We start from the raw sequence: 26,381 nt of genomic DNA on the forward strand, positions 1-26,381 counted from the left end.
AAGAGGAAGGGATGATAATCAAATGTGAGCCTTTTATATACAAGAAAGACTGAAAGGACTCTTATGTTTGGCAGTTAGAATGTCATTTGTGAACCTCACCAGGCTATGGCTCAGTGGATAGACCTTCGGCCTGGGAGGCGGAAGACCCAGGTTTGAAACCCCAAGGTCACTGGCTTGAGCGTGGGTTCATCTGGCTTGAACATGGAGTTGCCAGCTTGAGCGTACTGGATCATAGACATGATCCCATGGTCACTGGCTTGCCCCCAAAGGACTCTGGCTTGAGCAAGATGTCACTGGCTTGGCTGGAGTCCCCTGGTCAAGGCACTATGAGAAAACAATCAATGAACAACTAAGGCACCACAATGTCCTGTCTCTCTTCCCCTATCTCTCTCTCTCTCTCTCTCTCTCAAATAAAATAAAATAAAATAAAATAAAATAAAATAAAATAAAGAAGAAAGTTATTTGAGACTCTTTGTTAGAGCACACAAATAGAGTGCTGAAGGCTAGGGATTGGTTGTAGAAACAAAAATGAACTGTTGAAATGACTGGAAGGAGAAGAAGCATCTATTTAATTAGAAGGTGTATCAGACTCACAGCAGAATGGCTTATACAGTGATAATAAGAATGGCTTAAGGCAATACAAACATTCAGTTATTTTACATAACAAATCTGGTGGTAGGTAGTCCACACAAGTACAAGGGTTCAGCTTTGTCATCAAGACTATGCTCTTTCAATCTTTCTGTTCCATCATTTTTTGTTTTACAGAGACAGAGGGAGAGACAGAGAGAGAGAGTCAGAGACTATGCTCTTTCAATCTTTCTGTTCCGTCATTTTTTGTTTTACAGAGACAGAGAGAGAGAGACAGAGAGAGGGATAGACAGACAAGAACGGAGGGATGAGAAGCATCAATCATTCATTTTTTGTTGCACATTGCAACACCTTAGTTGTTCATTGATTGCTTTCTCATATGTGCCTTGACCACGGGCCTTCAGCAGACCGAGTAACCCCTTTCTCTAGCCAGAGACCTTGGGTCCAAGCTGGTGAGCTTTTGTTCAGACCAGATGAGCCCGCGCTCAAGCTGGCGACCTCGGGGTCTCGAACCTGGGTCCTCGGTATCCCAGTCCAATGCTCTATCCACTGTGCCACCACCTGGTCAGGCTGTTCGGTCATTTTTTATATGTCAGCTTTTGTCTAGTGTTAAACAGATGACTGCTGAATCTCTAAACATCAAATCCTCATTTAAGGCAGGAAAGAGCATGAAGGAGTGGCCCAAGTCTTACCTGCAACTAAATTTTTCCTTTACCAGTAGACCCTAGCGGGCACTTGCTTGAGTCCCATTGGCCAGAGTTGAGACACATAGCTACCCTTAACTTCAAAAAAAATTATTTATTGATTTTAGTGAGAGAGAAAGGGAGAAAGAGACAGGAACATAGATCTGTTCCTGTATGTGCCCTGACCGGGGGATTGAACCGACAACTTCCGCACTTTGTAATGATGCTCTAACCAACTGAGCTTTCTGGCCAGGGAGGCTACCCTTAGCTTGTAGGGAGCTTGGGAATTTAACATTTTCAGGATGTCTATTAAAATCAATCATGAGAAAGGGAATATGAATGGATATGGAATAGCCAACCTGCAACATCTGATGTAGGATATTATACAAGCTGTTTCAGTCACACTATGCTATGCTCCCTTCTCCCATTTGCTTTCTACATTTTTAGATGTACAAGGATGTATCATGGGCCTGTTTTTACTTTGCTCAACTCTAAGAGTGCTCTATAGTCTTGCAACCCAAAGTGTCTTGTAGGCCAGCAGCTTCAGAATCTGCTGAGAGCTTGACAGAAATGCAGAATCTCAAGCTCTGCCCCAGAACTGCTGAAATTGAACTTGCATTTTGCTAAGGGATACTACGGAAGTACTGTTCTATGATATGCACTTGTTTGTTTACCTGCTTTAAATGACTGTAAGTCCAGATTAATTGTATCTAGAGAATTTCTGAGTACATCCTCAGATGTAGTCCAGTGGGAAGCAACTGGTCTGGTAGTGAAAAGACTGGGATTCTAGTCCCTTTACTGACTTGAGACATTGTCTTACCTTGGGTAAGTCCTATTAGCACTTTACATCTCATTTTTTTTTTATCTGAGCAGTGAGATTCAATCTAAATATACTTGAAGCTCCCTTCCAACTCAAATTCTAATTGAAGGCAAGTGGTTGATAGTTCAAAAGAAGGTTTGCATATTCTGCCGTACAACCTTATTTGATATGATTCTCTGTCATTTTCCGGAAAATATTCCTTCATTTTGAAGCTTGATATTAAGTTGCCCTTTGCCTCACTTTTCTTATCTCTAAAACCTTTTGGTTATTAAATAGGAGCATCAGTGATGTTGCAGATTTTCAGTTAAGAAAAAAATTCTTTGTATAAGGGAAATGAGAATTATAACATGCTATTGCCCCAGGCTGCTTTTTTCATGCTGCATAATTTATATAAGTCAATGTTATGCAGGAACTAATGTGTATTGATTATGATATTATAACTCCCCTTAGGTGTATGAGAAAGGAACTCTGAAATGTTTAGAAACTAGGATTTAACATTTATAACATTTCAAATGAATAGGAGGAGATAAAGGGCTTTAGGAAGCAGGGACATAAGAGTTATTTAATAAGAAACTGAACTGAATATTATTATAATTTCTTCTAATAGCATAATCAATTAGGATTACTTGGTGAAGAGATGCTGTAAAAATTACTCAAGATCTTTAAGTACTGAAATGTCAAATTAGATATTTTCACTTGGAAGCTGTTCAAATAGATCTTCTATTAGTTCATACCTTCCCAATTTTTCAAGTGTGATTCCTCTATAATTCTTCAACCAAATTAATAAAGTTGAAATGCTTGCAGGATTACCATAAGCATGGTATATTTGTTTTATAACAGGGGTGCATGTTTGTGGCCTCTTCAAAGGCTGAGTAATGAGACTGAATTTAAGACCCTGAAGAGTAAGTTGTAACATGGCAGGGGATGGTATTATAGTTCTAGTATCTTCAAGCTGAACCTGGGACAAAGTGCCTCTTGATGTAGGATGCAGTGAAAACTTAGGATGGGTCTTTTTTCATGTTCACGAAGAAGCGCTACGAATCCTCTGTTTTTCCCCACCATGCATGGAGCACCATCAGTACACACTGAAATAAGTTTATCCATCAGTAGATATTTTTCTTTAGTGAATTCAGTGAAAGACTTGAATAAATCCTCCCCTCTTGTTGTCTCTTCCATAAGCAAAACAGCAAGACTCCTCACGTCATGTGTCACTGACAGCATACCTTGCAATCACGCTGAACTGGGATAAATGGCTTATGTATGTTGACTCATCCAAAGCGAGAGAAAAGAATGGTGCTGCATTTATGTCCTTCACTTGTGTTGCCTCAATTTGATTTGCCATCATGATGGTACGATCGTGAACAGTTCTTGCCGACAGAGGCATGTCTTTTATTTGTTTGATTATCTTGTCTTTATCTGAAAAGTCGTCAAAAAGTTCATTGGCAACATCAAGCATGAATGTTTTGGCATACTCCCCATCTGTGAATGGCTTTCCATTTCTCACAATTGCTAAAGCACCAGCAAAGCTAGCCGAATTCCAGTCACCTTGTTGGGTCCAAACACGGAGTCGCTGCTGACTAGCTTGCACTCTGCACAGTAGCTCTTGACATGCTTTCTTCCTGCTGTCCCCCACTGGATATTTTGATGCAAATGTAGTATCACATGTGTCAAAATGCCTCTTTATATTTGACCATTTCATCGATGCAATTTTATCATTGCATATTAGACACACTGCAGAACTTGCTTTCTCCACAAAGGCGAATTCCTCTGTCCATTCCTGCTGAAAAGTATGATACTCATCTTTTTTTTCTTTTAGCCATCTCCTTTGTCAAAAAGGTTTCTGCAATTAGCTAGCTTGATTAAAAGGAGGGAAGTTTACTTCCTGACCTCATAATGACCCATGTATGTTACGCATTATCCAATAAAAATTTGGTGTTGTCCCGGAGGACAGCTGTGATTGGCTCCAGCCACCCGCAACCATGAACATGAGTGGCAGGAAATGAATGGATTGTAATACATGAGAATGTTTTATTTTATTTTATTTGTTTTTTGTATTTTTCTGAAGCTGAAAACGGGGAGAGACAGTCAGACAGACTCCCGCATGCGCCCGACCGGGATCCACCCGGCACGCCCACCAAGGGCGCCGCTCTGCCCACCAGGGGGCGATGCTCTGCCCCTATGGGGCGTCGCTCTGCTGCGACCAGAGCCACTCTAGCGCCTGGGGCAGAGGCCAAGGAGCCATCCCCAGCGCCCGGGCCATCTTTGCTCCAATGGAGCCTCAGCTGCGGGAGGGGAAGAGAGAGACAGAGAGGAAGGAGGGGGGGTGGAGAAGCAAATGGGCGCTTCTCCTATATGCCCTGGCCAGGAATCGAACCCAGGTCCCCCGCACGCCAGGCCAACGCTCTACCGCTGAGCCAACCAGCCAGGGCCTAATGTTTTATATTTTTAATGTTATTTTTTTATTAAAGATTTGTCTGTGAGCCAGATGCAGCTATCAAAAGAGCCACATCTGGCTCGCGAGCCATAGGTTCCAGACCCCTGCTCTAACCACTGTGTCATTGCCTGATCCGGCTGCAATAGCTTTCTTTTTTTTTTTAATTTTTATTTTTTGTACTTTTCTGAAGTTGGAAACAGGGAGGCAGTTAGACAGACTCCCGCATGCACCCGACTGGGATCCACCTGGCATGCCCACCAGGGGGCAATGCTCTGCCCATCTGGGGCTTTGCTCTGCTTAAACCAGAGCCATTCCAGTGCCTGAGGCAGAGGGCACAGAGCCATCCTCAGCGCCCGGGCCAACCCTGCTCCAATGGAGCCCTGGCTGCGGGAGGGGAAGAGAGAGAGAGAGGAAGGAGAGGGGGAGGGGTGGAGAAGCAGATGGGCGCTTCTCCTGTGTGCCCTGGCTGGGAATCAAACCCGGGACTTCTGCATGCCAGGCCGACACTCTACCACTGAGCTAACCGGCCAGGGCTAATGCAATAGCTTTCTTACTGATTTCCCTGCTTTCACCCTTGCTTATAATCTAGTCTTAGCACACCATCTAGAATGATGCATCCTAACCTAAGTCAGACCTTGGTATTTATCAGCTGAAAACCTTCCAATAGCTCTCCTCACTCAAGAGTAAAAGCCAATGTCCTTAAAATGCCCTGGGAGGCTTTTCATGACTTTCCCCTCCCACATTCCATACCTTTTCAAAATTCATCTCCATTTCTTTTTACCTTACTCACTCTGTTCTAGCCATTCTGGCCTCCTATTTCTTGAACATACCAAGCATACTTCTGCCTTAGAATCTTTGCACTGCCCTTTCTTCTGCCAGGAATGATCTTATCTCAAATATGCATATGAACAACTCCCTCACTTTCTTCAAGTCTTTATGCTTTTATCACCTTTGTAAGGAGGCCTACATGTATCTTGTATTTAAAGTTAAACTCATCCCTTTTCTCCTCTGCAGTTTGTCTGCCTTGTCCTTCTCTGGTTTTTGTTTTTGTTGGTTTTTTTTTTTTTTTGTGACAGAGTCAGAGAGAGGGACAGACAAGGACAGACAGACAGGAAGGGAGAGAGATGAGAAGCATCAATTCTTCATTGCTGCACATTAGTTGTTCATTGATTGCTTTCTCATATGTGCCTTGACTGGGGGGCTACAAAAGATCGAGTGATTCCTTGCTCAAGCCAGTAACCTTGGGTCCAAGCTGGTGAGCCTTGCTCAAACCAGATGAGCCCGAACTCAAACTGGCAATCTTGGGATTTCGAACCTGGGTCCTCTGTATCCCAGTCCAATGCTCTATCCACTGTGCCACAGCTTGGTCAGGCTGGGGTTTTCTTTTTCTTGCTGTTGTTAGCAACTTCTAAAATATTTATTATGTTTGTTGTTTATTTTCTGTCCCTTTCTAGTGAATATATTGAGTACAAGGATCTTTGTTTTGTTAACTGATATACCAGAAGTTCCTTGAACAGTGCTTGGAACCTTGTAAGAGGAGCTTAAGATATATTTAGTGAATAAAAAAATGGATCCCCAATACAATGTAAAAACGTTAAGCCTAGGAAGCTCAAAATTTGACTTTGACTTTGAATGCCTGCTGAACCCTTTAGATTTTGCCATTCCACTGTGATGACAACATGCTGAGAACAGGAAATAAAACCAAAACCTTTTGAAAGTAGGGGATTTGGGCCTTGTCCGGTTGGCTCAGTGGTAGAGCGTTGGCCCAGTGTGTGGATGTCCTGGGTTTGATTCTTGGTCAGGGCACACAGAAGAAGTAACCATCTGCTTCCCCATCCCTCCTCCTCCCCTTCTCTCTCTCTCTCTCTCTCTCTCTCACCCTCTTGCCTCCTCCTCCCACAGCCATGCTTGATTGGTTTGAATTCATTGGCCCCAAACACTGAGGATGGTACTATGCAGCCTCCATCTCAGGCACTAAAAATAGCTCAGTTGTGAGCATGGCCCCAGATGAGCTGATCATCGGCCCCAGAGAGGTTGCTGGGTGGATCCTGGTCAGGGCACATGCAGGAGTCTGTCTCTCTATCTCCTTTCCTCTCACTTGGAAAAAAGAAAAGAAACAAAAAAGAAAGTAGGGGATTTTAATAGAAAACATTCCAAATCAGAATCCCTTGTGCTGTACAATGTACATGAAAGTGAAAGAGAAATAAACCTTACCATCCAGAAAGAAACCATTCCCTCATTCATAGTGTCCATCCTAGTTTATACTGCCTTTTGACCCAGCCATTCCACTTCTGTGAATATATCCTAGGAATCTTGAAACACTAATTTGGAAGAATATTTGCACCCCTCTTTTCATTGCACCATTATTTACAGTAACCAAGATTCATAATATGCTCAAGTGCCCATAGTAGATAAAAAAGCTGTGGGACATTTACACAATGGAGCATTAGATAGCCATAAAAGAGAAGGAAATCTTACCTTTTATGACAACATAGGTAGATCTGGAGAGCATTTTGTCAAAAAACCCAATCAGAGGCCCTGGCCGGATGGCTCAGTGGTAGAGTGTCGGCCTGGTGTGCAGGAGTCGCGGGTTCGATTCCTGGCCAGGGTACACAGGAGAAGCACCCATCTGCTTCTCCACCCCTCCCCCTCTCCTTCCTCTCTGTCTCTCTCTTCCCCTCCCGCAGCCAAGGCTCTATTGGAGCAAAGTTGGCCCGGGCGCTGAGGATGGCTCTATGGCCTCTGCCTCAGGTGCTAGAATGGCTCTGGTTGCAATAGAGCAACACCCCAGATGGGCAGAGCATCGCACCCTGGTGGGCATGCCGGGTGGATCCTGGTCGGGCGCATGCAGGAATCTGTCTGACTGCCTCCCTGTTTCCAACTTCAGAAAAATACAAAAAAAACCCAAAAAAACCCAATCAGAGAAAGACAAGTGCCATGTGATTTTACTCATTTGTGAAATCTAATGAACAGAATGAACTAACAAGCTTAATAGAGACAGACACATACATAGAAGAGCAGGCTGACAGCTGTCAGGGAGAGGGGCTAGGTGAGGAGAGGGGTGGAGGGATTGAGCATAAAAGGATAAAAAAAAACCTTATGGACATGGACAATAGTGTGGTGATTTCTGGGTTGGGCAGGGTGGAGGAAGATGGATAAGGGTATAGGGGGATAAATGTTGATGGGCATAGTCTTGACTTATGGGGATGGATGCATAATATAGTGTACAGCAACGTATTTTAGAATTGGGCACCTAAAACCTATGTAATTATGTTAACCAGTATTACCCTTTTAAATCAATTTTAAAAATAAAATAAAAGTAATTCATAGAAAATTTTTAAAAAGTACTAATAAAAAATAGTAAGTGTGTGAACATAATGATAAAAGATCCTGAAGACTGAACAATTCTAAACTTCTATTCACTGAATAATGTAGCCTCAAACTATAAAGCAAAAATTGACAGGAATCAGATAAATTTCCAACAGAGTAGGGAATTTTTTAACATACATTTCTAAGTTAGTAATAAATTAAGCAAACGAAAAGGTTGAGCACAATCTAATTCTAATTTACATGTATAAAATATACATAAAGGTTATAGACTATGTTCTTTTAAGCAGGAAAACTTATAAAAGATGGGCCATGCGCTAGGTCATTACGTGAGCCTCATTTATTATCATATAAACCACATACTTTGACCACAATACAGTTATGACAAAAAGATAACTAAAAACCATTTCCAGCCATGGAAATTAAAACATAAAGCTTTTAGTAATGTGAATTTAGAGAGAAAATGTAATGGACATTTGAAAATGCTTACCACTGCATAATAATGGAAAGAATAAAATAAAGTTATAGATGTAGCTGAAAACAGTACTTAGAGGAAAATTTATAGCATAATAAAAAAGGGGATAAAAACTCATTATGAATAAGCTAAGCATGCAAGTAGTTAGAACATTAAGAGTGTAATACAGCCAAAAGAGAGGGATAAAAAGATCATAAATCAATGATACAGAAAATAAATACTTAATAAAGAGGATAATGAAACAAAGATTAATTCTTTGAACAGACTTGTTAAAACAGACAAGTGTCTGATAATATTTTTCAAGAAAAAAGAGACATCCCAAATAAACAATGAAGGGGATAAAAACAAAGATATATCTACTGATGTAATAAAGAATAAGTAAATGAAAAGCAGACGTCATGAACTTTAACCCAATAGCTTTGAAGCATTCGTGAAATGCATATATTACAAGAAAAATATAATTTATCAAAATTAACAGAGTTAAGAAGACACAGAAAATACGAGTAGTGCTTTTGCCTCAAAATAAATTGAATCTGTGTATTTTCTCACAATGAAAACACTAGCTCTACAGGGGTGTCCTACCTGATGTTCAAAGAAGAGGTCATTTAATTTATATACAAAGTCTTCTAGAGAATAGACGAAAGTACGATCATCAACTCACAAGATTAGCAATACTCTAATACAAAAACAGACAAGAGCTGTATAAGAAAGAGAATTATGAGATGACCTCAATCTCATTTATGAACATAGATACAAAAAATTATTAAAGTTTAAGCAAAACATATCCTGCAAGAGCAGTATAATATGAGGTTAGGTTACTCCAGGAATACAAGGTTGAATAATATTGGACAATATTCTGGAAATAACAGATTAGGTAAATTGTCCTAACCCTTCTAAATCAGGAAGGAACAAACTGATTTACTTTTCCTCCCACCCGTGCTTACCATTGAAGAAGTAAGTTAGAGGCTGAGTAGTACTTTCAGAAGTCTTACAAACTATGGCAACTGAAGATAAAAGTCCAGGGTCCAGAAATGTGTGTGTGTGTGTATGGAGAGAAGTATAGGTAAACTTCATGTGTCCTAGGACAAAAGGCAAACTGCAATGGGAGGCCATGTGTGCATTTCAGCCCAGCTTCAAATCAGGCACAGAAAATGCAAGAAAGTTATCTGGTATTGTTAGTGAACCCAGGTGCTGGACAGAAGCAGACATAAATTATCTCTAAGAAAGATAGCATCCTCCTAGGATTAAAATTATTTCCGTATTTTTTTTCAAATTTAGTGAGTGGCATGCAATAAAAAATGAATCAGGCAAACAAGAAATCGCAACAGGAATGAGTGCCGGTATAAACAACAAAGTACAAACAGACCCATAAGAAGTTATTGCAAATACATGAAGGAGTTTTAACACCAATATTTAATTTATTGAATAAATCTTTGGGGAATGTGTTAATAAAAAAGCTGGAAAATATAAAACTGCATTTAAGAAGGGGAAAGTAAACTTCAGTTTAAGAAAAAAGTCTTGGCCCTGGCCAGTTGGCTCAGTGGTAGAGCATCGGCCTGACTTGCGGGGGACCCGGGTTCGATTCCCGGCCAGGGCACATAGGAGAAGCGCCCATTTGCTTCTCCACCCCCACCCCCTCCTTCCTCTCTGTCTCTCTCTTCCCCTCCCGCAGCCAAGGCTCCATTAGAGCAAAGATGGCCCGGGCGCTGGGGATGGCTCCTTGGCCTCTGCCCCAGGCGCTAGAGTGGCTCTGGTCGCGGCAGAGCGACACCCCAGAGGGGCAGAGCATCGCCCCCTGGTGGGCAGAGCCTTGCCCCTGGTGGGTGTGCCGGGTGGATCCCGGTCGGGCGCATGCGGGAGTCTGTCTGACTGTCTCTCCCCGTTTCCAGCTTCAGAAAAATACAAAACAAAACAAAAAAGAAAAAAGTCTTATATATTTATGAACTAATTTGTGAGGTATATAAATCTTTTTTAATACCTTTTTGTGCCCTTTTCCTATAGTACATTCTTCCCTGCAAGACTTTTAAAATCAGATTAAGAATCCATTGGTGTGGGAGGATATAAGATTTCATTTGTTGGAAATCAGAGAATTAGGCCTAATAAATCCCTGGGTGATTTATTATCCTCTTCTAGCAACAACCCCAAAAAAAAGCATAGAAAATAACCCAAATGCTTTAAAAGGTTCTAGATTGGCAGGATGTACTACAGTGTTTTTTATTCTTTATGTATGTTACTGTTGAATGGACCTCATCATTAACTATGCAAATAGGTTTGCTTGGTGACGACTAGCATACAGGGTTGTGCCCAGTTCTTGAGTAGAGGAGAAAGGATTGCTATTTTCAGTTGCAGTTTATCATAGAAATGTGAGACACATTTAAGTTGTAAAGAATGAATGTTTTATTATAAGACAAACCTTTTTTTTCAAGTTTTAACTAGTATCCTGAAAACTTTTTCTTTCTACAGAATAAATATGTTGATTACGTAGATGTTGGCGGAGCTTATGTGGGACCCACCCAGAACAAGATTTTAAGATTATCTAAGGAGCTGGGTTTAGAAACTTACAAAGTGAACGTAAACGAGCGTGTTGTACAATATGTCAAGGTAAGCCTGATATTTTACTCAAGGAGTCAATGTGGGGAGGGGAGTATTATATTTGGGAAAATGTTTAGTTTTGTTTTGAGTTGTTTTTTCTCAAAGCAATCATTGAAATAGGCTCTTGGCTTTAAAGTAGTACTCTACCTTTCTTTTCTTTTATCTTTATCTTAAAAAAAAACAACAAAACTACCCCTGTGGACTCTTAGAATTACTGCAAGGGGTCAGTAATTCTTGGCCCTCCTCCAGGTCATCCACTGAGGCTCCTTGAAGGCTGAGCCCCCACCCCAGTCCAACCAGAGTAAACGTAGAAGGCTCTCAGTTTCCTTTCCTCTCTTTTCTGTTGTGGGACTTGACTATGACAGCCCCTGACAGCCCCTGAGGCATCTATGATGCAATGTTAAGGCCCCAAGGAACACAATAGTTTGAGGCCACTTTTTTTTTAAATTTATTTATTAAATTTAATGCAGTGACATTGATAAATCAGGGTACATATGTTGAGAGAAAACATCTCTAGATTATTTTAACATTTGATTGTGCTGTATACCCCTCCCCCAAAGCTAAATTGTCTTCTGTCACCTTCTATCTGGTTTTCTTTGTGCCCCTCCCCTCCCCCAACCCCTCTCTCCTTCTTCACCCCATCCCCCCTCCCCCAACCCCCACCCCTGTTGCCATCACATTCTTGTTCATGTCTCATCGTATCATTTACAATAACATGGATGGACCTTGATAACATTATATGGAGTGAAATAAGTAAATCAGAAAAAAAAAACTAAGAACTATATGAATCCATACATAGAAGGGACATAAAAATGAGGCCACCTTTTAAGACTGACTTACTTATTCTTCTTCTTACTTGACATTTCTTCACACACCTTGATAATTTCCTCTGTATCTACCTAGCCTTGATTCTGGAGAGATCTAGTTTGGTTGTACAGTTTCCCACTGTTTAAACCAGGGGTCCCCAAACTACGGCCCACGGAACGCATGTGGCCCCCTGAGGCCATTTATCTGACCCCTGCCTCACTTCCAGAAGGGGCATCTCTTTCATTGGTGGTCAGTGAGAGGAGCACATTGACCATCTCATTAGCCAAAAGTAGGCCCATAGTTCCCATTGAAATACTGGTCAGTTTGTTGATTTAAATTTACTTGTTCTTTATTTTAAATATTGTATTTGTTCCCATTTTGGTTTTTTTTACTTTAAAATAAGGTATGTGCAGTGTGCATAGGGATTTGTTCATATTTTTTTTTATAGTCCGGCCCTCCAATGGTCTGAGGGACAGTGATTGGCCCCTTGTGTAAAAAGTTTGGGGACCCCTGGTTTAAACAAATGATTGTTTAAACTCTAAATGCTGATATACACTCAAGAAACAGCAGATGTTGCCAGTGTTATTCTTCCTTATTATTCTGCCAAGCGTAGAGCAGCTGGATTCTGGAAATGTGTCTTGAGAAGTCAGGTTTCCAATCTGACATTGCAGCCATTTCCTGGATCTAGCATTGCTAGGGTAGGAGTTGCTTACTCATTCTAATGTCAGGATTCCCACACCAGTAACTGCATCACTTCTCAGTGGACATGCTATCCCCCACTAAACTCCAGCAGTCATCTTTGTCCAGCGTCTCCCAGGCTTTCTGAAGCTGGGAATTAAGGATACTTGTGCTATATGCATACCGATGCCCAAACAGGGAGATCAGGAGTCTTTGGAAACTGATATCCAAGTGGTTTGGGATGCTTTGGAGAGTCTAGTAGTGACCTTAAGGAAAAACAAAAACAAAACTAAAACCAGTAGCCTTTAGAAAAACTGTGGGTTCAGAGGTCAATGAAGGAATGAAGTATAAAAAATTATACAAAGAATTTAGGAATACTAGGAAGCACCTTAAGGTAATGATTATCCTAGACTCTGAGTATATTCATACTTATAATCTCTTCCTCCCTTTCAGTTGCTGAGATTTTTTTTTTATTTTCCCTAGAACCTCACAATAAACACTTAACTTCTTTTTTATATATCAACTCATTAAACACATCCACCCTGCTGGGCAGGCATGATTATCCTCTTTTTAAACAGAAGAAAACTGAGGTTCAGAGAGGTAAAGTGATTTAAAAGGGCTGTCTAACTAGAAACAGTCTGCCTACACCCTGAATGCTTACTCTTTGTGATCCCAATATGTAGCCTAGGAAATGAAACAGAGGGTCTTGAATGAGGTATAATGCCCCTCCATTATTATCAATTGTTTTGGCTGAATACACATTCATTGTAAGGTTTCTCACCATCATTTTCACTGAAACCTAGCTTAGACAATGAATAGATAGTTATTAAAAGAGCAAGTATCTCCCTTATTCCTCTTTCATGTTCCTTTGTTCCATGTTATTTTATATACATTTTGAAAAGGAAAAACTGAAAATGTTTTGCTGTGCCCTCAAACTAAGTACCTACTAATCTCCCACTCTAAACATGATGTTAGGTGAAATTTTTTAGATTGTCACCTAGCTAATTTTTGTAATATTTCAACTCATCATTGTTACTGATGAAGGCGGTGGAGGGAGTAAAATGAGAAAGTGCTGCTGAGAATTTTGCCTTTGCTGAAAATTATCAACAGACCATGGCATGCTGCTCAGTCTTCCTGACAGGACCTTAAGGAGTTAGTATCTTTAGCTTGGGCTTTCTGACACCTCTAGAATTTTCTGGGCTTCATGGGGAACTCCAGCTTTCAGAAATCTAGTTGTAATTATTCTGTACTTTGAGAGGGTCCTTCTGCAAAACTTTAATGGAGGATGAACTTGTGGAAAGACAAGGAAGTGCTACAATCCAGGGCTTAACTTAGGAAAAAGAAATGTTAAGAATATCTTCCAAGCCCTGGCCGGTTGGCTCAGTGGTAGAGCGTCGGCCTGGCGTGCAAGAGTCCTGGGTTCGATTCCTGGCCAGGGCACACAGGAAAAGCACCCATCTGCTTCTCCACTCCTCCCCCTCTCCTTCCTCTTTGTCTCTCTCTTCCCCTCCCGCAGCCATGGCTCCATTGGAGCAAAGTTGGCCCGGGCACAGGGGATGGTTCTGTGGCCTCTGCCTCAGGCGCTAGAATGGCTCTGGCTGAGACAGAGCAATGCCCCAGATGGGCAGAGCATCGCCCCCTGGTGGGCATGCCGGGTGGATCCTGGTCAGGCGCATGCGGGAGTCTGTCTGTCTCCCTGTTTCCAGCTTCAGAAAAATACAAAAAAAAAAATCTTCCAGGGTCACTTTCTTTGTATCTGCTACTGAGCCCCTTTCTGTAAGGTTAAGACCACACATCCCTGATAGTCTTGTTCCCAAGAAACAGTTTCCCATAGGGTAGAACTACTCAACTGCCACCATAGTTGTTGTTTGTTTGTTTTTTTCACAAAAATACAAGTAAGGCTGATCTATCACATAACCTACTGGACAGGGCATCTCATGGCATTGGATTTGATTAGCCCTTGGCTGCTTTTAAGAACGTAGGGCATTATTATCCCTTGTATCTTTGCCATTGCATAGCTATGCATGCCAACAAAATAGTAATAATATTCTTTCAGAATTAATGAACAGGCAGCATGTAGCAGTCTTGCTGCTAAGACTCCTGACTTAACCTGCACTTTGGACAACAAAGAGCACACTGAAGTTGTGGCCACAGTGGCTGACCCCTCAAGGTCAATAGCACTCTTGTGGGAATGACAACCCTTGCCCGCCTTTACTGAGATCCTTGTATGTTCCATGCCCTGTGCCAGGGTCTTCACCACCCTTATCCTACTGAACCTTTGCAAGGTCCATAAGGCAGGGGCTGTATCCCCACTTCACAGAAACATATTGAAGTTCAGAGGGCCAGTATTCTACTAAAGCAAGCAAGGGATTTAGGTCAAAGCTGGAATTTAGGTCAAGCTGGAATTTTCACTTTTTTTGTGTGTGTAACAGAGACAGAGAGAGAGATGGAGTAAGGGACAGAGAGGGAAAGACAGGCAGGAAGGGAGAGAGATGAGAAGCATCAATTCTTCATTGCAGCTCCTTAGTTGTTCATTGGTTGCTTTCTCATATGTGCCTTGACTGGGGAGCTACAGCAGAGCAAGTGAACCCTTGCTCGAGCCAGTGACCTTGGGCTCAAGCCAGTGACCATGGGGTATGTCTGTGATCCCACACTCAAGCCAGATGAGCCCAAACTCAAGCCAGTGGCCTTGGGTTTTCAAACCTGTTCCTCTACATCCAAGTCTAATGCTCTATCCATTGTACCACCGCCTGGTCAGGCAAGGCCTTTCCACTTTTCCATGCTGTCTCTTCCTAAGGTAGATTCCCATGTCGAGAATTGTGATGTTGCTTTGAACTCCTTGAAGCTGCCTTAAGGTGTGTGATTGTCCTCGTCTTCTTTGTACACTCTCTTCTAAGAGTCATTCTGTGTCCCTCACCAAGAACCTGAATGTAGTTCTAGGAATCATTTTGCTTAGTCCTTTGACCTTTGAGCCTGGAAGAGCAGTGTAGCTATCGGCTATAATACAATCACCGTATCTTGATTATTGTGATTAATGTATTAACTGGAAAACAATCATTTAAGTGCTGGACAGTGATTATTGAATCTCTGTTTTTTAAAGGGTTTCATTTATTGATTTTAGATAGGAGAGAGAGAGAGAGAGAGAGAGAGAGAGAGAGAGAGAGAAGGGGGAGAGGAGTAGGAAGCATCAACTCATAGTAGTTGCTTCTCTAATATGCCTTTACTAGTCAAACCCAGGGTTTTGAACAAGCAACCTCAGCATTCCAGATGCTTTATCCACTGCACTACCACAGGTCAGACTGAAGCAGTTTTGATTGATTTTTAGTACTTAAAAGTGAACACATATTTAAGATGCTAAGGAATACATTTTCAACCAAGTTAGACAGCAATGTTAAGGTAAAAAGTAGTGGGTTGGTTGGCATTTATTTTAACTGAATGATTGCTCCATTTCTAATAAAATCATATCATTTATGAAATAAGAAATACTTAGCATAGTGGATATTTTTATGGTAACCAAGAAACTGTAAAGGGACCAGGGCAAATTAAAGAAAAGTGGAATATGTTCAATTAGATATTCCAGGTAAGATTGCTAATAAACTGTATAGCAAAAAAACAAATCCCCTTATTTAAAACTATCTCAATTCTCACTGTTCTGTCCACTTCTAGAGCAAAAAAAAGAAAAAAGGACTTTTTCCCAATATGATAGTGTATTGGATTAATAATGCAAATTGTATTATCTCTTGTGACAACTCCAGCTTTGATAACATAATACAGTGATTATTTTCATTAAATAGCACCGTAATAAAGTGAGTGAATCACTAGAAGATTAAACCAAGCAGTATTCTTTATGATACAGATTGCTTCAGGTTTTTAATTTTCCCAATGTGCAGTTTGAAAGAATGCCTCACTTGTTTCTTCTGCCAGCAGTCTGCAGTGCATCCAGCTTCAACCTACTCTAGCATGATGTTTAATATTCACCAAATAACTTTTCTTGACCTTTGCTGGCTTGTGTTTACAGTGCAAGTTTGACTTGTAGAGTTCCAAGCCTGAATCTCTGAGCTGAGTACTGTGGATAGATGTTTAGTGGTGTTTTCCATCCTGTTCCTTCCCCAAGAGACTATGTCTATTTGCTTCAATCATAGAAGGTTTACATCCTTATGTTAATTACATGTATTGGTTCAATAAATATCTACTGGGCATTCTACTCTGGACCAGATTTTATTCCAGGCTTAAAATAGAGTGGAGGGCATAATCAAAGTTTCTACTCATATGGAGCTTGCCATCTAAAAGGAGGAGACAAATAAACAATAAAAAGAAATAATATTAGATAACATTTATGCCTTTGTCCTTCATGAATCTTGTGAATAGAATTCCTGTTCTAGTTCTGGTTTTGTAGATTCTTATTCTTACATAAAATATTCTTGACTGGTTTCCACAGTGAACAAGTTTTATGAATGTTGTGAATTCAGTATGGCTTTATTTGGGAGATTATGTCTGATTTGTAAAAGTAATATAAATTAATCATAGTCTTTAACCTAAAAGGTGGATTTGAAGTGGCATCAGCTAGTTATGTTGAAAATATCCTCTTTTTTTTTGGATGTCGTAAGGGAAGCAGATGGACTTGAATGCCTTTTCGGCTGATTGATTCACTACTTGCATTAGTAAATAAAATGCATCATATTATGATTATTTTACAAGTGAATGTCATTGGGTTGTGAAGACTGTTAAATTTTAAAGTGCCAACTCTTGGTGAGGAAGGAGGAAGTCTTGATATTTTTTCCATCAGCCTGGGCAGTCGCCCAATGTGGAAATCACAAATTTACATTAATTATTCTTTTTTAATGTTCATCTGTGCATATTTTAAGAGCCCATATTAATGTTCATTCTGTCCATAGATGAAAAAAATTTTAAGTGAGGATGCAAATCAATAAGCAATGTGGAAATATCTTAAATAACAGTTTCATTTTTTTGGTCAGGTATTATTTAATGTTTTTTTTTTCATTAATATTTTAAAACTCTTTCTTATAATCTAGTTTTGTGTACCTCTTTTATTGTTCTTATTGAATCCCACCACTGAATGTGCCTATACATCCTTTATCTCATTGAAACTTCCCAATGATCTTATCAAGTAATGAGCATTATTTCCCCAATCTGACAGATGAGAAAACGGAAGCTCAGAGAATTTAGGAGCCAAAGTGAGGCTTTCCAGATATTAAGCTGAGTTCTGTGGGCTATACGACATTGTTCCTAATTCCATGGGCAGAAAGTCAACATGTGAACCCCTCTAATAAACTGTTCCAAGACATGACAAAAATTAGCTGCCACTTTGGCAGTACGGGTTCTTGTGGGCCTGAGGGGCGAGGTATGTGCCTGAGAGCCATATGTGGCACCGTTCACCAGAGTGGCTTCTCTCTTGAGAAGATCCTGAGTCACAGATCTGGAGCCCCTCTGACCTTCAGTGAGCTCTTGATACCTGAGCAACCCCCAGGTCACAGCAGTTAGACTCAGCAGGCTAAACTACAGATAGATTTTATTATTCTGTTAAAGTATTATACTAAGTCCAGAGGTCTATAGCATGGTTTGCAATTTTTGGCTATACTTTTTGATAAATGATTTATGTAAATTTATTACTCAAAGTATGTTTATTTTATTTTATTTTATTCTATTATACTCTTCCTGATTTAAAAGAGAAAGGACAAAAAAGAAAGTAATTTTTATAAGTCAGAGTAGAAGATGGAAAAAAAGACAATTAGGAAAGGACAGGCAAGTAGTAACGGGCTTGTGCTCATGAAAAGAAATTTTGTTTTGATTATAGAAATGAAGTAACCCAAGAAGAATTTTTTATTTTCTCTTTAAATTACAATTATATGTAGGTTTTTAAAAGCAGAGGCACTTAAAATGTTTATATAGTCTCACTTTGATCTATCAAGTATCAAGTATAAAGATATATTAACATAACTTGTAAAAATAGTTTTTAGTAACTTCCTTTATTTTTCTCAACCATTTTTAAAAGACTTCATTTACTTCTTCTGGTCACAAGAGAACTTAGTGACAGAAATTACTCTTTTTTTTTTTTTTTTTTTTTTTGGCCCAAATGCTTATATGCTTTTTTTTTAATTTAATTAGTTGTGTTTACATCGATTCTAGGGTTATCCCAAATACATTCCCCCTTCCCCTTATTCCCCTCAACATCTCCCTTGTCCCCCTCCCTACAGCGCCCTCCCCCCTTCCCTTCAGGTTTATCCCATCCTATCATCCCCTTTCCCTCTGTCCTCTTTTCCTTTGTTCCCTTTGATCCCTCCTCTGTCTCAATTCCGTTCCTCAGTTCTCATTGTTCCTTGGTTCCTCGAATGAGTGAGGTCATATATTTTTCTTCCTCTGCCTGGCTTATTTCATTTAACATAATAGTTTTCAGGTCCATCCATGTTGTTGCAAAGGTAAGATTTCCTTCTTTTTCATGGCCCCATAGTATACCATTGTACATAAGTACCACAGCTTCTTAATCCACTCGTCCACTGACGGACACTTGGGCTGTTTCCAGATCTTTGCTATTGTGAACAATGCTGAAATAAACCTGGGGCCAATAGACAGATGAAAAAATTTTCAACATCACTAATCATTAGAGAAATGCAAATTAAAATTACTATGAGATACCACTTCACACCAGTCAGAATGGCGCTCATTAACAAAACAACACACGATAGGTGCTGGTGAGGATGTGGAGAAAGGGGAACCCTCCTGCACTGCTGGTGGGAATGCAGACTGGTGCATCCACTGTGGAAAACAGTATGGAGATTCCTCAAAAGATTAAAAATGGATCTGCCTTCTGATCCAGCTATCCCACTTTTAGAAATTACTCTTAAAGCTTTGTACTTTTAAGAAAGCTAGATTAGTACTAGCCATTTTCTCTCAAAGGCTTCTTTCTTTTTCCTATAAACTCTCAAGGATGTGTGTCTGATTTAGTTTCTAAGAGAATAAAGTTTCTATTCAGTTGAAGTGATAGCCCAATATGTAACAAAGTCGGGTTAATTATTAAATATTTTCCTTCCATTAATTTTTCAAACAATTATGATAAAATACACATAACAAAATTTACCATCTTAACCATAAGTAGGTGTACATTTTAGTAACATGAGGTACATTCACTGTTTTGTGTTACCATCATCCAGCCCCAGAACTCTTTTCATCTTCCTTCCATTCATTTTATGTGTGTGTGTGACAGAGACAGAGAGAGACAGAGAGAGGAACAGATAGGGACAGATAGACAGGAAGGGAAATAAATGAGAAGCATCATTTCTTTGTTGCAACTCCTTAGTTGTTCAGTCACTGTTTTCTTATATGTGCCTTGACTGGAGAGCTACAGCAGATCGAGTGACCCCTTGTTCAAGCCAGTGATTGGGCTTAAGCCAGAGACCTTGGGCTTCAAGCCAGTGGCTTTTGGGCTCAGGTCAGCAACCATGGCGTCATGTCTATGATCCCATGCTCAAGCCAGTGACTGCGCTCTCAAGCTGTTGAGCCCAAGCTCAAGCCATCAACCTCAGGGTTTCAGACCTGGGTCCTCGACATCCCAGTCTGATGCTCTATCCACTGCACCACTGCTTGGTCAGATTACATTCATTTTTTTTTTTTTTTGGTATTTATCTTAAGTGAGAAGCCAGGAGGCAGAGAGACTCCCGCATTTCCCCAAACAGGGTCCACCTGGCAAGTCCACTAGAGGGTGATGCTTTGCCCATCTGGGGCTGTTGCTCTGTTGCACCTGAGGCGAGGCCATGGTCCCATTCTCAGCACTTGGGCCAATTTGCTCCAGTGAAGCCTTAGCTGTGGGAGGGGAAGAAAGAGACAGAGAGAAGGGAGATGGGGAAGGATGTAGAAGCAGATGGTTGCTTCTCCTGTGAGCCCTGATCAGGATTCGAACCCATAACATCCAAACACTAGGCCAGTGTTCTACAAGTGAGATAATTGGCCAGGGCCTCCATTCATTTTTTTAAAAAGATTTTATGTATTGATTTTACAGAGAGAGTAGGGGGTGGTTGGCAAGAAGTATTGGCTCATAGGTGCTTCACTTTAGTTCATTGCTTGCTTGTGGTACGTGCCTTGATCAGGCAAACCCAGGGTTTCAACCTGGCTACCTCAGCATTCTCTATCCACTGTGCCACCACAGGCCAGACCTCCCTTGTCTGTGAAAAAAAATAAAATAAATTAATAGGGAGTTAATTACTACAGAAATTGTTTTCTAACCATTCATTGAGAAGTAGTCTAGAGTCATTCTCCTGCCTTGGTTTACAAAGGATTATAAGACAAAGGATTTCTCTCACTAAGATTGTAGAACTTTCAATGACCTCTTCAAGTGAGGCCTCAACAGTTTAGCTAATGGCAAAAAGAACTTTGTGAATGGAATGAACCATTACATAAGCAGTTTCCTCAAGAGAAATTGCTCTAGTCTCCATGACAAACCAACTCCTGGAGGTTTTGGCCTTTCAGATTAGAATGTAAGTTGCAAGTTTGAAATTTAAATCTCCTCCCTTTACCTCCTTCTTGCTTTCTACTTTCTCCCAGTCTACCCCTTCTGAAGCCCCTGTCCCCATTCCAGAGTGTGCACCCACTACCTCAACCAAAGGCTTAATCATTGGTCCAGAATTTTCAAACTTTTTCAGAATAGCCTTTTATCAGTGGAAACATTTAAAGACCTCCAGTATCCTGTGAATCCCACAATTGCTCCATTCTGAGCCGTTCCTGAAGAAGGAATGTTCCACTGTCCTATGAGCACACTGTGACCCAGCCAGAAAATCTTTTCTGTCATTGTCCTGTTCTGCCACTTAACAGGATACAGGATCGATGCTGCTATTTAGCCCTTTCTTTCAGGTGTGGACTCTAAAATTTTTCACTACTGCGTCAAACTTAGATAAATAACTTTTGAAAACCTAGTGAACCTCAGAGTTTCAGTAAATGATAGTTATCCTAACTTTAGTGATGGGAGAAATTTGTTAGAGTCCAAGTATTTGATTCAAAGTCCTACAGAAGTGTGAGAATGAGACAGAGAAAGACAGATAAATGTAAAAATCTAGCTGATAACTAACCTTAGCAGACACACAACTTGATACTGAAAAGACACAAGTAATGATAATAATGTTGATACCTTGTATTTAAGCAGTACACTATAGTTTTCATAGCATTTTATTTATTTATCTATTTATTTATTTGTCTTGTGTTTGAGTTTGATACAACCAGAAGAAAAAAATTCTAGCTTGCATCACAGAAAATGAATGTTAATTATAGTTAAATGTGATGAACACTTTGATCCTGAAAGCTGTGGAACTGAGTTCTTTTCATTTAAAATGCTTTCCTCATATAAGATTTTTAAAACAAAGAGAACACTTAGTGAACTAGTTTATTTCCTTTTATTCTCATAACTCTCATGTAATTTGTTAGACTCAAATTATATACAGTGAACTTCAGGCTGAGATTTAATTTTGTGCTCACCAAAGTATCCAGTGGCCTATATTCAGCAGGTAGATGTCTCTGAAAAATCATCATGCTTCAGAGACAGTGGGAAAGCATCACTATTGGCTCACACTTGCTGACCAGCAGTAATTGATAAAAAGTAGCCCCTGAGGCACAGAAATGGGTGAACTTGCTAATCTATATAATTATTTGGGCACCCATCAACGAAGTCTTTAGTATCTGTGACTTGTCCCAATCCATAGATTAAAAAAAAATTACTTTTCTGATGTACAAATATTAGGGAGATTGTGCTAAGAATCTGACGGCTCCTGGTCTACCCTCCCTCCCACTGCAAGTCCTAATCATGTCTTCACCATCATATTCATAGAAGCCATCTCTGAGGTAACTCCATACAGTAGAGGATCAGGGCCCAGTCACTTGGATGCATGAGGTGAATTCACTCACTTACCCCTTGACTCTTTTGACCGGTTCTTATACACTTTCCCTCTGTACTCAGTTCCAAGGGGCAGGAGCCCAGGCTCAAGACACAGTACAGTGCAATTTCCATTTTAGGTAGATGTGTAAGTGATTTCATTTTATGTTTCTTAGTCAGCTCATTGTTGTGGAATGATATGTGCTCCTGTCCAGGAGAGGTACACATGAGAATAGTTCCATTTGTAGCATTTGGAAAATAACTCTTCTTGTTACCGCAGCTCCTCCTTTTAGCCCATGTTTTTCATATTCTCTCCGGCCCCTGACAGTGCCAGCCAGAGTAAGAAGAAAGAATGCTTAAGGGAATATTTTCTTAGGAACAGTAATGCCAAAAGTTCTTTGGCAAAAGGGATCTGTTGGTCAGATAAATTTTGGAGGTGTTTCGTATTCTATCTATGAGAGCCAAGATATCCACTAGCAGATTAGGAGTCCTGTGAGGATTGGCAGTAATAATAATAATGATAATAATAAGCTTTGTAACTATCAGCCAGGATTTCCTCAATTTAGGACCCTGGAACCTGCTTTCCTATAACATTGATAAAGATCAGAATGAGAAACACTAACATAGAAAATGTCTTTAGAGCTTTAGGTTCCTTAAAGAACTGAGTCTTCCATCTTTGTCTTTTCAGCACCTTACACATAATGCATTCTACTAAATTTGATGGTATCGATTAAGACTATTTTAGAAAAGGCATGCATGTGGAATTGATATTAAACATTAGTGTTAAATTGGCATTCATTAGAAGGCCTTTTTTGAGTTGGGAAAAGAGAAAGTTATTTGTGTAGAAAAGACTGGACACTTTCTGGGGCCTAGGAGAGCTAAATGTGTTGTGAGATGGGCTATAAAAGCAAGAATGCTTTACTCCCTTTATTTCTTCATTTAAGGTGAATTTCTGGGAAGCTTGATATTTACAAGGCAGTGTAGTAGGAGATAATAAACACATGTGAGGCAATAGTCCTTCTTAGGTGCATTGAGACTAGTCAGGAAAATTAATACATATACATAAATCAGTTTAATATAGTATAGAAGATGGCAAAGTGCCATAGGCCATTATCTTGTGTCATGAGATAAGCAACATTGTGTGTGAACTACAAAATGAATGCTGCTTCACTTTTACTCTCTAAATCTCTCTTGTGAGCTACCTTTACCAGAAATATACAGTAAAGAAAATTCTGGGAAAATCCAGTTCAGCCTGAACAAAGTCATCACAGCATATCTTTCCACTGTCACTTTCTCAGTGGGCCCACATACAAAGTTATCATAGTAGTGAGAATGGGCTGAACAATATGACTTCCCACTCATTAAGCCTGACTGAACTAGGGCCATCATTACTCATTAGGGAAATACAAGTTAAAACTACAATACAATACCACTTTGCACCCACCAGAATGGCTATAATAATAATTTAAAAAATAGACAAAAACTAGTTTTGTTGAGGATGTGAAGAAGTTGGAGCCTTCACACACTGCTGGTGGGAATGTAAAATGGTGCAGCTACTTGAAAAAATAGTTTGGCGATTCTTCAAATGGAGTAGAGGAAAATTGACAGCGACTATAAATGAATAAGGGTTCCTTCCTGGGTTGACAAAATATTGTAAAATTAAATGGGATGGTTGCATAACTCTGAATATGCCCAAAACCATTAAATTGTATACTTTAGAGGGATGAACTATATAGAGCATGTGAATATCTTAAAGCTGTTAAAAAAATGTTCTGTCAATTATCTTTGCTTATCCAATAATCTCTAGAAGAAATCATATTATTTCTATCATAATTGCTTTATTTATAATTTCTGTATATAACTAAAATCCCTTGGGAAAGATGGCATAACTATTTATTTGAAACCTTTCATTCTTGATGATATGTCATCATTTATACCTGAGTTTAATGGTTATCTTTTCCCAAAGATGTAACTGCACAACTCAGGTACTTACTAACTGCTAGCTGATAGCTGTGCAAGTCCTGAAATGAGGAGTTGCGAATAAGATAAGACCTTCATGAACAAACATTCAGGAAGGTGCTGGCAGCCTTGAAGTTGTGTGAAAGGTTGTAGATAACAATTGGTAGTACTCATAAACATACAGGGAGCAGAGGCATGAAAAATGCAAAGTGTAACAGTTTGCAAATATAATAACAAACACAGATGGTGGAGTTCCCCAGGGAAATGGCTGAGAAGGGGAAAAGGCAAAGTCTGGGGATTGGTCCCTGGGGGAATCAACAGATAGGAAAAGGATCTTGGCAATGAATGAGAACTAGGTGAAGACTTGAGACAACCAGGACATTCCAGTGGGAAAGATATTTCCCATGTGGATTATGATGGGGTTTTTTCTATGTAGATTAGAACTGTGCGTGTTTGAAGAGAGCTTGGCTACCTGCATTTGGAAAGAGGAAGAAAATTATTTTGTTAACTATTAATACAACGCAATACTGCCATTTATTTTAATGGATCTCTTTTTAGATTATTTCTTTATTTAAAGCATTATTATGAACTATAGAAAAGAAACCACTAAAAGATTCCTCTTACAGGCTTGTCACAAAACAGTTTGACTAGAAGGGTGCCAAGGAATTCATATTGGTTGAATAGACATGTTCCTAAACCAGTCTAGAACATGTCTGTTTATTTTCAAGATGACTGAAGAAAAATACTTGGCAGCTTTCCTCAGTGATCTATGATACTCTTTCATAACACTCCCTTTTGTTTAACTAAAATATAAAAATAGAGAGAGATGAAGCTCTCTAACATGCCAATCAGTAAATGCTATTTGCTTACTATAAACTTGGCTTATCTTATATAACCAACAATAAAGAATGATGTGGGAACCATAAACTGTCATCATCTGGCAACCGGCAATAGTCTCCCATTGTTATGAACATTGGTAGATTGAGGATGCGGTTTTTCAAAGGAACTTAAGTATTTTAGGCATGATTCCAGAGACATTGTGTTCTATTCCACGTCAACAATTTCTACTGTGTCAAAGGCATGATCCTTTAAAGAATGAAGGCCACTTTGGAAGGTTTCAGAGTATAGGCACAAAATGAACTTGACCTTTGTTTGACTTTTTCCTTTGGTTTTTAAAGAACAGTAGTCATGAGTAAATATTCTTGGGAGTTCCTGCCTCATTCCCTTAGGTGTAACAGTGTTTCTGCTGATAAGTGGTTTAGGATTGAGAAACAGCTGGCACCTTTATGAGAAAGCTATGGCATTACATTGAAGAGACTGAGAAGATCTGGTTAGCAGGCAGTTCCCAGATGATAGGCATCTCCAGGCCTCCCACTGCACTACCTTAATGTAATCTCAATAGTTATCTAGTTTAGAAGCAGGCCATGGAGCATGGAGAAAATAAGCCTTCCAGGGGCTTGTGAGAAAGGAAGAGGTGACAGGTAGGTGTCTGTTTCCACATATATATAGTTCTGTAGCAGATTTAGGTTTTCTCTTAAATAAGAGCAGAGAAGCCACAAAATAGTAAGAGTGAAACTAATTAATAAAATCCCTTTATCAGCTTGGTTCCTCTGTCAACAGGATAAAAAATTAATGTCATAGTGGGTCATTATGACCTTAGAATGTTCTGTGGCTCCCATTCCTAAAAAGATTGCTAGGGTAGACTTTTCTCTCTTCCCAAACTCTTCACTTCTCCTGCCACCTCTGGTTAACAAGACTCAGCTTATGGAGTCTTTAGGACCTTGCATGAAATCATACTGTGGTTGGCCTTATCCTGAGAAAAACTTCATTAGGAATGTAGGACACATTTTGTTGAACTATATTTATAATACTTTTCTTAATGCTCCCAGAAAATTGAGAGTATTTTTTTTTAATTTTTCAAAGAAAAGATCAATTTTTTATGAGACTGTTAACTTGAGTATAAACTTATGGAGGAAAATGTAGACTTCTCAGTTTTAATTAAGACAGGAATTATAACAAGAACCAGCTGTTGTGAGGCTGCCTGTGAGCTGTTACCTAACCTCATTCTTTCACATTTTGATAGCTATTTTTGTGATCTGGATAAAATGCCTGCCCATTTCTCTCAGAACATGTATTGGCATTTT

At 39.8% G+C, this 26,381-nt stretch overlaps 1 protein-coding gene across 1 annotated transcript in view; it reads left to right on the forward strand.

Moving 5' to 3' along the window:
* Positions 1-26,381, forward strand: part of MAOA (monoamine oxidase A) — a 66,298-nt gene that overhangs the window by 11,776 nt on the left and 28,141 nt on the right. The window contains exon 3 of the mRNA XM_066248865.1: positions 10,791-10,928. Within this exon, the coding sequence (XP_066104962.1) occupies positions 10,791-10,928 (138 nt within the window). The remainder of the gene's footprint in view (positions 1-10,790; positions 10,929-26,381) is intronic.

This window comes from Saccopteryx bilineata, chromosome X (assembly GCF_036850765.1).
Source record: "Saccopteryx bilineata isolate mSacBil1 chromosome X, mSacBil1_pri_phased_curated, whole genome shotgun sequence".
In the NCBI taxonomy this organism is placed as follows: Eukaryota; Metazoa; Chordata; class Mammalia; order Chiroptera; family Emballonuridae; genus Saccopteryx; species Saccopteryx bilineata.